This window comes from Gymnoscopelus braueri, assembly GCF_963280865.1.
Source record: "Gymnoscopelus braueri genome assembly, chromosome: 17".
NCBI lineage: Eukaryota > Metazoa > Chordata > Actinopteri > Myctophiformes > Myctophidae > Gymnoscopelus > Gymnoscopelus braueri.
Window position 1 is genome coordinate 13,180,297 of NC_137617.1, and position 13,893 is coordinate 13,194,189.

Here is a 13,893-nt window from a genome sequence, read left to right on the forward strand (position 1 = left end):
CCAATAGAGTGAGACTCCCCGAGGTACAGTAGTCAATGCATTCACTGTGGACACTGCATGGTGTCTTCTCATTCCTGTGAAAATATGGAGTGACAAAGGCATTAGGGCTACACAAGTAAACAAGGCAGTCAATTAACTGAAAAGTTGAGTTTGTGGAATGACAACATAATACTAAGAGACACTAGCAGTAATGGCCTGTATCACACTGGAATGTGGGTGCTTTGCCTTTGTGTGCATGACAATTTCTGTGCTTTGCACAAAACCTGATTGTCAGAACCAATGGTATTTACCAGAGTCTACCTCAGTCAATGTGCTTACAAAACAAACCTAGTGACCGGTGATGACAGTCTTCTATATAAATAGCTGTGGATTTGAAAATGTATTGTCTTATGTCTGGCAGAAAGCACTCAGACATGCTTGTGTGGAGCAAACTCTTGAGCAGACTTTTGAGTTTACCTGCCAAGAATATGTCGCCTGGTGACACTAGCCGCATTGGGACAATGGAATCTGGGGTGGTAGGAGCATCACTGGAGACAGTAGAGGCAGCACTCAAGCGAGTTAGGGCTAGGTTTACACTGGGCTCCTAAAGTGTGGTTGTATTGGCCATTCCCCAGCTGAAACGATCTCTGAAAAGTAAAAGCAGCAGTTGTTAATGTGGCTGCTGGGAGATGAGATTACCTCAAACTCTACTGGGAACACAGTAATAGGCTCTATGGACAGCAGCCATATTGGAAAGAAGTTGGGCCACTTCTTATCTCCTTCACAGGTGATGCTGATTAAGGTTGTGTTCCATTCTGGTCAAACAGAGTCAGGGTGCTGTTGCGCATGTTGGCTCACTGGAAACACTCTGCTACACAATTGGGTCTCAAAGTGTGGTCCAGGCAGGGACCCTCATGGTTCCTTGAGGGGGTTCCAGAAGGCTCCCATACAGGTGTGAAACTCTGAGAGTGTACAAATGGAACCAAATGGACCCTTACGGGTCCATTTGGTTCCATTTGTACACTCTCAGAGTTAAGGGGGTCCTTGAAATTTTAAAACGTTTGAGAACCACTGTGCTAAACTAAATGGAACAGAGCCTTCGTTAGAATCATTGATAACACCTGTGAAGGAAGTAAGGCCCAATTAATCTCCAAAATGGCTGCTGTTCATAGAGCCTTAAGTTACAATGCATACCTCAGGGTCAAATAATGTTGCAACATTTATAAAAAACTATATATTACCGTAATGCATCATCGCTTGTACTGGATCCCATATGCCGGGCGGACAACCTGCGCCCAATTGGCTAATTCCAACCCATAGACACGTGGACGTGTCTCCCATAGCCTGGAGGGACGGTTGGCATGAAATAATTAATTCAGACAGAGAGACACACTTGAAAACAGTAATCTCCATCCACCTGGAGATGATAACAGTGACTGAAACAAGGGAACAAGGGTTGCTTAACCAAATGCATGTTGAGAAATAGTTTGCAAGTATGAGCAATGACAAAAGTAATTGTCAGAGTACAACTTATATTTCTCTTATCAGACATTGTATTAGGTGGCAAAGTGGCTCAGTTGCTAGAACATCTGTCTGAGCAGCACACTGCGTGCTGGGTCAAATACAGAAGAATAAGTAAATACCCTTTATTACTGTATCTACCCCATAGAATACTATGGTATCTATGGTACACCTACATATAAAACGAATAAAAAAAATATTCTGCACTTATTAACCTTACCACACAATCACACAAAAGATGCCATTGAAGGGTTAATATTTACAAAGTGTGGCGCAATCTCATGACGTATCAAAAACGAAAGTGAAACAAGCAGCAGTGAGAGAACAACAGAGCACGTTCTCTATAAAGTGCTCTTCAAATCAACAGTATTTTCACATAAACAGAGAAGACCTAAAGACATTGACATGTGAGTACGGTATAGATAAGAGTTTCTAAACACTGGGAAACAAAGATTTACCATTTTAATTTGCCTTGAAGTTCTACATTTCTACATATTTGTCTCTGAAGTGTTACTTTGAAGTGTTACTTTGAGGTGAAGTCTGAGCATCTATCTGCATTATGTTTCTCAATATAATACATATACCAGTGGCGTACCCACCATAGAGGCAGGGCAGGCGGCCGCCTGCCCAACTAAAATCTACGCTCCCCTAGAAAATAAAGTAAAAGACTGAAAAACAGGCAGTGAAAAAAATCCAAAGAGAATAGTGGCCGTTGGACCTCCTCGTCCATTCACGCGGGCAGGCAGCCAATCACTACCGTATCCATTCAGCAGAGCGACGTCGCCTATAGTGATGCAAATGTATGCCTTTATCTTCATGGGGTGCCAGGAGTGCCAGGTGTGGGGGTCTGGGCCATCACCTGTCCTCACATGGCATAAAAGGGGCTCTGAGTCTGAGAGCAGCTTGAGCCATTAAACTACAACATGAAGAGACCACCGCTGGATAATTGATTGATTGATTATACTTGCATATTGTTTTTATTAATGCTTTTCAGTTTTGTAGTCAGTGTAGTGTTGTTGTTAACTTGTTTCCCCCAACATTTCCCCCCGACATTTTCCCCCGAGTACACCCCCCCGTGCAACTTTTGTTTACGAAAGCTAAAAGCCAAACAGAAATGTAATTTTTATTCATAGTGTTCCATTCATTTTCAACGACAGAAACACAATTAAATCGTTCATCGCAATTATTTGAGTGATAATTAATCGTCAACTTAAATTTGTAATCGTGACAGCCCTATTCATGCCATTATTTCCCCAGGCCTTTGGTTAGTTATGTGTGTGTGTGTGTGTGTGTGTGTGTGTGTGTGTGTGTGTACGTACTAGAGATGCGCGGATCGCGGTTTTAGCCGCAGTTGCCGCAGTTAACCGCGGTTTGGGTGGATTCGGGTCAATCAAATATAATTATTAATTAATATCGGATAAACCGCGGGTGAAAAATTGCGGTAAATAAATTAATGACATCTAATGTATCTATCCATAAAATAGCTAAATCTCTGCGTGCTTGTGTCTGTGTGAGTGTGTGGTTTAGAGCAGCCTCTGTGCGATGTGATCACAAAATGCATTGATTTAGCCTATGGAATGTCGGTGCGTCTTTTTTCTTTTTTTTTAAACCAGTGCTGCTCTGCTGCGCTGAACATACAGACTCTGTATGTTCAATGCATTTTGTGATCGCATCGCACAACTAATACTAAAACTAACGGGGAATACCAGAAAATAATAATATTTTGACATACGGGAAAAACGGTTGGTGCGGATGCGGATATTTAAATTGGATAATCAAGGTCAAGGAGCTTTATTGTCATTCCATACAGAACGAAATTTGTTACTCAGGTCCTGGTCATGGCAGAGTAAATAAATAAGATAAATAAGACAGAATATAATTATTGCGGTTGGATAAAGGGCGGATAATTAATTTGTACATGCGGATTCGGGTGACGTGAGAGGCCATCCGCGCATCTCTAGTACGTACAGTGTGGGGCATGAGGTGGCTGTACTTTATAAATATAATTCTTATTGTATTCTTTGTTTGTTTAATATTAAGAGAGTTTACCTGGTATGACATGTGCTACTGTATACAGATTAATTTGACTTGACTTTCACTTTTGTTCTCAGTGTGTGCAAATGGCGTCTGCCAGCCTTCTCCTGTCTGAACAACAGTTCCTGTGTTCTATCTGTCTGGATGTGTTCACCGATCCAATCACCACTCCATGTGGACACAACTACTGCAAAACCTGTATCACACATTACTGGGACACTAGTAATGTGTGTCAGTGTCCACTATGTAACAAACGATTCCGTAAGAGACCGGAAGTCTTTGTCAATACATTTATGTCTGAGATGGCTGATCAGTTCAGGAAGTCACAGCAGCTCAAAGAAACTTCCAGCACAAACCAAGAAGCTGCTAAACCAGATGAAGTTCCCTGTGACGTCTGTTCTAAGATCAAGCTCAAGGCCCTGAAGTCCTGCTTGGTGTGTCTGGCCTCCTACTGTGAGACTCACCTGGAGCCTCATCAGAGAGCCAAAGCGTTAAAACGACACAAACTCATCGACCCTGTGAAGAACCTTGAAGACGTTATGTGTAAGAAACATGACAGACCTCTGGAGCTGTTCTGTAAGACTGACCACGTGTGTGTGTGTCAGTTCTGCACTGAGTCAGACCACAAGTTACATCAAATTGTATCTCTGACAGAGGAATGTGAAGGAAAGAAGGCTGAGCTGGGAAAGACAGAGACTCAAGTTCAACAGATGATCCAGGAGAGACGAGTGAAGATTCAGGAGGTGAAACGCTCAGTCAAGCTCAGTAAGACAGATGCAGACAAAGAGATTGCACATAGTGTACAGATCTTCACTGCCTTGATGAGCTGTATTGAGAGAAGCCAGGCTGAGCTCATTGATGTGATTGAACAGAAGCAGAAATCAACAGAGAAACAGGCTGAAGGCTTCATTAAAGAGCTGCAGCAGGAAATCTCTGCATTAAAGATGAGAAGCTCTGAGCTGAAGCAGCTCTCACACACTGAAGACCACCTCCACCTCCTGCAGAACTTCACATCAATCAACACCCCTCCACCCACCAAGGACTGGACAAAGGTGATTGTCAATCAGACATTCTATGTGGGGACTGTGAGAACAGCTGTAGCTCAGCTGGAGAAGACTCTCAGTCAAGAGATGGAGAAGCTGTGTGATGCTGAGCTGAGGAGGATCCAGAAATATGCAGTGGATGTAACTCTGGACCCTGATACAGCATTTCGCTATCTCATCCTGTCTGAAGATGGAAAACAAGTGCATGATGAAGACATAGAGAATGATGTCCCAGATAATGCAGAGAGATTCTCAGAAAGTGCTTCTGTCTTAGGCAAACAAAGCTTCTCCTCAGGAAGGTTTTACTATGAGGTTGAGGTTAAAGGGAAGACTGACTGGGGTTTAGGAGTGGCCAGAGAGTCCATCGACAGGAAAGAAGTCATACTGAGCCCTGACGATGGCATTTGGTCTATATGGTTGGAAGAAGGAATTGGGTATGAGACCCGTGATTGCCCTCCTGTCCACCTCCCTGTAAGAAATACGCCCCAGAAAGTGGGAGTGTTTGTGAATGTTGAGGAGGGTCTGGTCTCCTTTTATGATGTGGAGCACAGAGCTCATCTCCACTCTTTCACTGGTTGCACCTTCACTGAGAATCTCTATCCATACTTCAATCCATGTTCCAATGACAGTGGTAATAACTCTGCTCCTCTGATCATTTCTCCTGTCAATCACACAGAGTAGACTAAGCCTACGTATATGCAAGGTTCTTGTTTTCTACATCAAACTGTCAAAGCCATTTAATTTATTTAATGTTCTACTTTTAGTTAAACAACTATTTCATAATTAAATGAGCTCATAACTGCTGAGATTCTATCTCCATTTCTTGACTTGTAAATTGTTTAAATAATTAGAAGGAAAAATGTAGGCGGGACATAGAATATTTCATTGTTAGTCTTGTACATGCAGTTGCTATAGAGCAGTTAAAAAAAGAGAAATGCAATAATTCTGATTTTATAAATTGACTCTTATGTAGCTGCACAATGTAATTTACAGAAGCTGGGGAAACTTGCCTGTGCACCACTTACATTCTTATTCATTTTGTTGTGCCTAAATCATTATTTCAGATTTGTTTTAGTTTTTCTCGTCTATTGACTCATGTAGATGTACAAAAAAAAGTCTAACATTTAAAAAATAAATGTAATCCTATACACACACTTTGTTTAATCTAGTCAATTTCCTCACTGCAGATTATTTGTTCAATATCACACCATATGTTAGCTGAGTTTCATAAATATAATAAGCACTCGCTCGAGACACACTGCATTTTCTACTTTGCATGAATGTAAATGTTCGGTACTACACTGACTGCAGAGTCAGTGTAGTACCGAAAATAGAGGCAGAAAATGTCAGACCAACAAAAATCAAGAAATATGACACTTGATCGGACTTGTAATTTGCAAGATTATCTGTGAACAAGAGACACAGACAGACAAACACACCTGAAAACTATAATATCTGCCCTCCCGGTGGAGATAGCAACTAAGATAAACACTTAGGGTAGGGAAAGTGATTTTTTGGGGGGTTAAAATTAGTGTTAAATAGCTCCATATTCTGATAGTACTCATTGATATAGAATGTTTGTTCAGTAACAGGAGTCTCTCTGTCTCTCCAGCTCTGTATTAAGCAGAAAATGCATTTTCAGGTCGGGATACCCATTAATCCAATCAGGAAAGAGAACTCACACAGGATACAGATTAAACAAGTGCATTTGGAAGTGATGACACAAAAAAATGAGGAGACAAAATTGGACCTCAAACACTATAAAAATGAAGCTGATAAATGGGTACTCTTTCCTGATTGGCTGATGATTGGCCACCCACCTCAAAATGTATTTTCGGTTTATTAAAGAGTTGGAGAGACGGGAAGACTCCTGTTACTGAACAAACACGCTATAGAAATTAGTACCGAAATAATAGTACTTTAAACAAAAAAAACGTTCTGTTTCAGCCAAAAAATATCACTTACCCTACCTTTTATTATCTAATAATATATGATTCCCAGTTAGAGCAGTGAACTGACCTTTTTGGCTCTGCCTACGACCTCCTGCAAGGTGGTCCATATGGTAGTACTCTGCTGTGAACTGCCTAGTATCCGGTAGGGAAAGGTCCTTCCCAGGTCTCAGGAAGGTGTCCAGGACCCTGGAGGAATGAGGAAGCCATCTGGTCCCCTTCACCACATTGGGGACGTTGACATTTACGCCCAGCTCAATTCCAAAGTCCTTCAAATTCCTCATGGATTGTGTACATCATAAATCTGGCCAATAATCGTATTGTTCTTCTGGACAGACAGAAAGCCCAGTTGCAATCTGTAGAGATTAAACTAACAAATAAGAAATAATGCAAAATAAGCAAATTGAACTATATAAATCCTCTCCCCTTCCTATTTGATAAAAAAAAAAGATGCATGACAAACATACCTGTCTATGCCTATATACTTTGTGCATTGTCATGTTGTTTCACCTCAGCATGTCTGATCACTCAGGTTGATGGGTCTTCCATTGGCTGTGATATGTGCATACACAGTCCTTATGGAATTCTCCAAGTGAATTATTCTCACGGCATGATTGCAAACAGTCCATGGAAAGAAGCAAATAGATGTGAATTTGCACCGGGCGACATGTATGATATGAACTTTGTGTCATTCGTGTATTCGCTAAATCTTTTCAACTTCTGAAACATCTATGCAAGTATGAAGCCTAAATGATCCGTCGGTCAAACTAGCATGGGTAACAGGTGACTTTCATTATTTTCTTTTACATCTGTGAACACCATTAGTCTTTAGCAATATTGCACACTGTGTTTAGCTTAGTCAGCTCTGCCTCCTCTTGTGATCGTTCGGACACTTGGCGTTGGAAAGCCGCGGGGAGGGGGGCAGCTGTGCCAGTGATGCACCTGGCTTTTGGCATGGATAGTGAGGCTGTTGTGTTTAAAATGGGTTGCTGCAGAGCAGATGCAAGATTGGCACTGCCAGCAATAATCATCCCACCCTTTTTGCGATAAACACGTGTTTTCATGTTGTGTTATTATAGCGTAGTCATGTAAACTCGCTACCTGTGCCTGTTGTTCGTCCAAGTCAGAACACGTTTCCGCTGGGTCTGGTCTATAACCTCAGGTGCTGGGGCATTTTTCTGAATGAAAGATGTGTCGATATGCTTCATTATTCTTAATGTTTTGTGACAGGCAGTGATGACCTACAACCTGAATGGTCTAGGTTGCTACTTCGTGCAGGAGAAGGCCATCACTGTATACCAGTGGTGGAAAAAGTACTCAAATTGTTTACCTAAGTAGAAGTATCAATACTGCAATGTAGAAGTACTCTGTTACAAGTAAAAGTCCGGAATTAAAAATGTACTTGAGTAATAGTACAAAAGTATTGGTATCAAAATGTACTTAAAGTACCAAAAGTAGAAAGCACTCATTATGCAGAATGTCCCAATTTTTTTCAAATGTATGAAATGTATTAAAAATCTTTTGAAAATAGCAGATCTACAAGCTCACAATGTGTCGCATCGCGACGCATTGTGAGCTTGTTGATCGGCTATTTTCAAATGGCCGAAATGTATACAGGGCTGAAGGGGTTTTGTAATAATAATGTAAATCTACAAAGTAACTAGTAATCTCTCAAGAACAGATTCTGCTCTGCGTTGGAATCTGTCATGAAGGTTCGTCATAACGTGTACGCACTGTGTGGGCGTGGGCGTGCCTTCAGATCAGGAAGCAAGCCGCGCTTTACCCAATCAAATGTAGTGGGCGGGATTTTCGTGTCCGCCGTTCCTTCCCTACTCGAAACAAGCCGAAACTAATTTAACAATAGCGTCCGCGGAGCAGACAAAACCACGGAAAGATATTCACATTTTAACTTGCTCTTTCATCATAGAAACAAGTGGGCTTATAACCAAAACGATCCATGTTCTCTGGGAGAAGTGGTGTTAGTGTTCCGTGTAGAAATATTGTTAGTGGGAATGAAAACATAGTCGCACCACCCGGAAGTGGAGCGGTGAAGGCAGACCAAAACCCCGGTTTCCTTGCGCACGGGTGCTGCGTCGTCATTGTCCCAGAGCCAGATAGAGATAGTACAAACAGCAGAGGGCGCTGTTTTTCCTTCTCATTTAGCTCGGGGTTCCCAGATTGAGTAACTAAAGTTCTCAAATAATTGTAGTGGAGTAAAAGTACAATATTTGCCTCTGAGATGTAGTGGAGTAGAAGTAAATGTACTGAAAATTGGAAATACTCCAGTAAAGTAAAAAACACCTCAAAAGTGTACTTAAGCACAGTACTTGATTAAATGTACTTAGTTACTTCACACTACTGTATACTGTACCAGAGACAGAGAAAGAAACACCACCAGTAGGTAGTAAATAATCAAACAAAACTGTTTAATCAAATTATGACTTAAGTATTTCATTAACAAAAATAAATAATAATAATGATAATAATTATAATATAACAATACACCAGAAAGTCAAGTGGCAGTTATGGCCCTGGATAGATTTAGGGTCACAAAGTGTGTGACTGACTTGACACAGTTCCTTTGCATTCTCTCCCTGAACGTGTTGGCAAGGACGACCAGAGAGTGGCGGCCTGCATGACTAATTGGCCTCTCTGTCACTTTCCCTCACTCCTGTTGATGGATGTACCACTTTGTACAACTGCCAGCCGCTGAAACCACTGTGTATATCATCTGTAATGCCATATTTCTTATTTCTTATATATTTTTAATTTCATTCCACGGGGCGAGGTAATAAAAAACACGTTCTTATCTACTGCGACAGGTCAGGGGGATATTTATAGCAGTAAGACGGGTTATTTATATACACACACACACTCAGACACTGATCTGAGAGCTGTCTAGTGCTGGTTATATGGACTGCATTCATATAGCACTTTTCTTGTCTGCCAACTACCCAAAGCCCTTTATAATGTGTGCGTCATATTCCCACACCGAAGGTGGGGGCAGTTACATGCAAGGCACCAACCTGCTCGTGGGGAGCAGTTATAGGGGCTCAGTGTAGAACCCGACCAAGGCTAGATTTTTGGGTCTGATGACGATTCCGATTTTGGAGAGTCCTAGAGCACCGATTACCAATGTTTTATTTAGTTACAAATCAATTTGAAAACTTAAGATTTTTGATTAAGGTTTGTATTTGAGGTCATATAACTTAAATAAAATACATAAAAATCAACACAAATATGTTTTGATAAATAGTATTTATTTTAAACTTCTATAAATTAAAAGAAAATTCAACTTGACTTAGGGCCTATACAATGAACAAGCAAACAAGTAAATATAAAATACTAATTAACTGAATTTTATTTTATTTAACCACTTGAGCCCTATCCAAAAAAAATCCAAAATAGCAGATCTACAAACTCACGTGTCGTGAAGTGGCAGGTTGTGAGCTTGTAGATTGGTTATTTTGGAAATCTTTTGAAAACTTTTGATTTGCTCATCGTTCACCCACAATGACATGGCCAAAATAGGGACTCCATGTTTGAAGTGGTCACAAATGTGGATTCATTGACTGCATAAAATAGTCAAATAATGGCAGTTGGACTCTAGTTCAGCATCATGCTCAAGGACACGTCGACATGGTGCCAGGAAGAGCCGGGGATCGAACCGGGAACCTTCTGACTCTCAGACAACACTGTCACCCCATCCTGTTCAGGAAAAAACTATAGTGTTCAATGAAGAGTAAAAATGCAAGCTACAGTGCATACAACTAGGCCAGGTTCTACCAAAACTATCTGGCACAACTGTTTCTTTACCAGATCATCAACCTACTCAATGAGCCCTTTGAGATACACAAACGCACGCATGCACCGTACACGCACGCACCCAGACAGACAGACTATTCCCAGACTGACTTAACCTCAGGAGTACAACGCTTGGAGGGATCTACAATAATCACATAGGTAATTCCTCCCTTACCCTAGGACTAGGTGATATTTGAACAACCTCTCACATTTCATCCCTGAAGGCGGCCTTTCCAGGTCGAAACGTTGGTATTCTTTAACCACTTAAACCCCATACGGGTAACCGGAGTCCCTCAGGGCTCAATACTGGTGTCTTTTGCGTTTTCTGCTATTGTGGGGAAAGCTTTCGCTGAAAATAGCCGATCGACAAGCTTGTCGATCGGCTATTTTCAATACGGATGCTGTGGTTTAAGTGGTCAAATAAATCCTGCATGGTGGCTATGAGTGTGCAGCCTTTTCTTTACTTTTAGACTTATTTACCAAGGTCAGCAGCACCTCATCAATACTGGTGTGCGCCCTTCTCCTGTTCGTTTAACAACCTCTCACATTTAAAACATATTCTGTCAAAAGAATTTGGGTTATAAATCTGTACAGCACATACTGTACAGTATTATAATAAGATTCTGCACAGACTAGGAGTGATGCAGCTTCAGACATGATAACGCTCCAAAAGGACCATTTAGGAGGTTATCCATATTAGCCAAACTCTATTATGCAATAATCCCATATGCATTTTGCTACAGTGTAAATTGGTAGAAATTCTTCACACAAATTCAATTGAATTTACTTTAACAAACGTATTAACCTACAGATGGATTTTCAGACTACTGTGTTCTACTGTTGCAGCCAACAGCGTTTCAACAATTTTTCGTTTAAATTGCCCAAGACCTCCAGAAAGAAAAAAAGGTTTTAAGGCTCTTTTTAAAGTGTACTGTATGACTTACTCGACTTAAACCGCTTTACCCCATTTAAGGCCATAGGGTCCACCAGAGCTCAACATCTCACTCTATTCTGGGCGCTGGCTTTTGCTGCCTGTCAACGTACTTTCGATTTCTTCGCCCTCACCTCAACTCTTGAAGCGAGGAAGGTCTCTAAGTGTTCCTCGGCCTACCCCATGGGCTTGTCTAGTGATGTTGTTTGTATGCTTCCTCCTAAGAGTTTGACCTTATCCATTTTCACGTTCTTCTTCTGATCGTGGTACATGTAGCTACCTAAATTGCACAGCCTCCCTTTACACTTGCCTCGAGACCAACCCCTCGCTAGTGACCTTTTCCAATGTCTCTCTCTAGGGATGCTGGGAAAGCGTTTTGAGTATGAGGGTGCTGAAACTGTCAGCATCATGCACTCAATGATGTCATACGAGATGCTGTGTGAAGTTCATCTCTTTTTCATTAAACTGAACAAATTGTGTTATTTTAAATAACAACCCAGAATGTGTACAGACTATGTAACGATTTATCGTAAATCGATTAAAATCGATTCAAACAGGTGACAATTTAAACCGAATTGATAAAACATTTATTGTGATGCAAACGGCAGGGGGAAAAAAAAGAAAATACAGGATCTTTGAAAGAGAATTGAAAAATAGTTTTCAGTCATTTGCTACTGTATTGAAAAGAGGATAAGAGAAAACACAGTATTGTAAAAAAAATGAAAATAAAGTGGAAACTAATTTTATGTTTCAAAAATGGTATTGTGAACCTAGTATCGTGATTCGAATCGTTTCGTGAGTTGAGTGAAGCGTTACATGCCTAGTACAGACACATGTGGGTAAAGCATAGCTTGCATCATTGCTAATGCAATACGGCCTATATTTTGTTCATTGTATGTATGTATGTATGTATTAAGATTAATTTAATTTATTAAGAAAGCCACATAAAAGTATTTGTATTTTTATTGTGCCATATCACAGTGCACAGCCACCCTCTCCTAATACACACTCTTGCTTGCGACTGCTAATCTGTCAAATTACTATCAAATATTGCCATGTATAAGGCCAGTATATTATGTTGGTCAGGAATGGTCTAACTGAATGAACGGGCAGTGAGTTCCAGTGGGAACGGTTCTCTCCTCACATATACTGCCTATACTGTTCATATTACCCACGGAATACGAAGGAGCTGATTATTGACATTGTAACATGGAGCTATAAGAGGCAATAAGCAATAAATCAGTAGTCCAAACTTACAGAATTATTCAAGTAGTGTCTGTGGAATTCCTGTTGACATTTCAACAGACAACTCGACAGACCAATTAGAGGATGTCCAGTGGGTGTTATTAGCAATAGCTCCCCTCATTTCGACAGGATAATCAAGCACGTGCCGGGCATTGGGATTTGGGAATGAGGGTCAAAGAGGGAGGTTGGCCTTTGATTACATTTAAAATTCCAGTGTCCAGTATACTCAATTCATCCCTCATCTCTTTCTCCATCTGTAGCTGAGAGGGTAAAGAGGCTGTCTTTACCCCCCCCCCCCCTGAGCATTCATCATAACCACCTGAGCAGCCATCAACTGAGTGAAGCTGAAACTGAATTTCCCCCTCGGGACTACAGTAGCAAAGGTCTCCCTTTCCCTTTATCTTTTTAATCTATCTTTCTCTTGGGTAGAATATGATTCCTCCACAACACTGGAGCGTTAGCACACTGTGACTCCAATAATGTTCACTCTTATCACCATGCCAGAGTACAGTGGAAAAATATGGAAGGAAATCTGTGCTGGAAATAGTTCTTGATTAGAGCAGAGGAGAGGAAGATGAATAAAGCTTACGGCTGATCAAATATAAACACAGTCAACCTCCCGAAACTGTCAAACACATGCAAATGAAAATATAGGCTCATTCTCAATCCCTTTATCTATTTTATTTTAAGATAATGTGTGCAGCCGTCTTTTCACTGTAGCAGATGACACTGGTACTGGCGTGTACTATTTAGGGAAACTGAGGACCTGCAAGGCGTCTGCTTCCATTACTACAGACTCTGATGTTAACACATTTTCATGCTCTACTTCGTCATATCATTATTCACCCCATGGTCATGTGCCTTTGGCGTCTGATGCCGACGCTGAGGATCTCTGTTTGCATACTATGTTGATAATAACGCAATGATCATAAAACAGATTCCCACCTTATTGGTGTGCAACTCGGACGGCGCTTGTGACACAGCACCTGCCTTGTTGTCAGTGTGTTTGTCTTGAAATGGCTGATTTATAATTATTAAACCAGTCATTTCCAGCAGTAATGACATTTGCAACACTTTAATGCCACCTTCGTGTGGGTCAGGACACCAAGGCTCCACTATAAAGCCTCTTTTCAAAATTTCTAATCTGACAATCAGTAAAAAAAAAAAAGAAAATCCATTCTCAATGTCAGCCTTGCCAGGAAATAGTTTTTCAGATGAATTAATTAAACCACCACTTGCCAAAGATAAATGAACTACACGTACATGTACAGAAAAGTGTCTTGTCCTTGTACCTTGCTTCTTTTTTTCTTTTGGTTGTTCTTTTCTTTTTCTCTCCATTTTGACTTTCATTTTTTATTTGTTGCCAGACCCAAGGGGTCGGGCTTAC

The 13,893-nt window shown here is 40.9% G+C and overlaps 1 protein-coding gene across 1 annotated transcript; it reads left to right on the top strand.

Annotated features, from left to right (window-relative positions):
- Positions 1-1,801: 1,801 nt before the first annotated feature.
- LOC308105340 (E3 ubiquitin-protein ligase TRIM21-like) lies at positions 1,802-5,619 on the top strand. Its single transcript, XM_080455999.1, has 2 exons — positions 1,802-1,907; positions 3,612-5,619. Exon 2 carries the CDS (start codon positions 3,621-3,623, stop codon positions 5,256-5,258), a length of 1,638 nt encoding a protein of 545 aa, XP_080312125.1. The 5' UTR covers positions 1,802-1,907; positions 3,612-3,620; the 3' UTR covers positions 5,259-5,619.
- Positions 5,620-13,893: the final 8,274 nt, after the last annotated feature.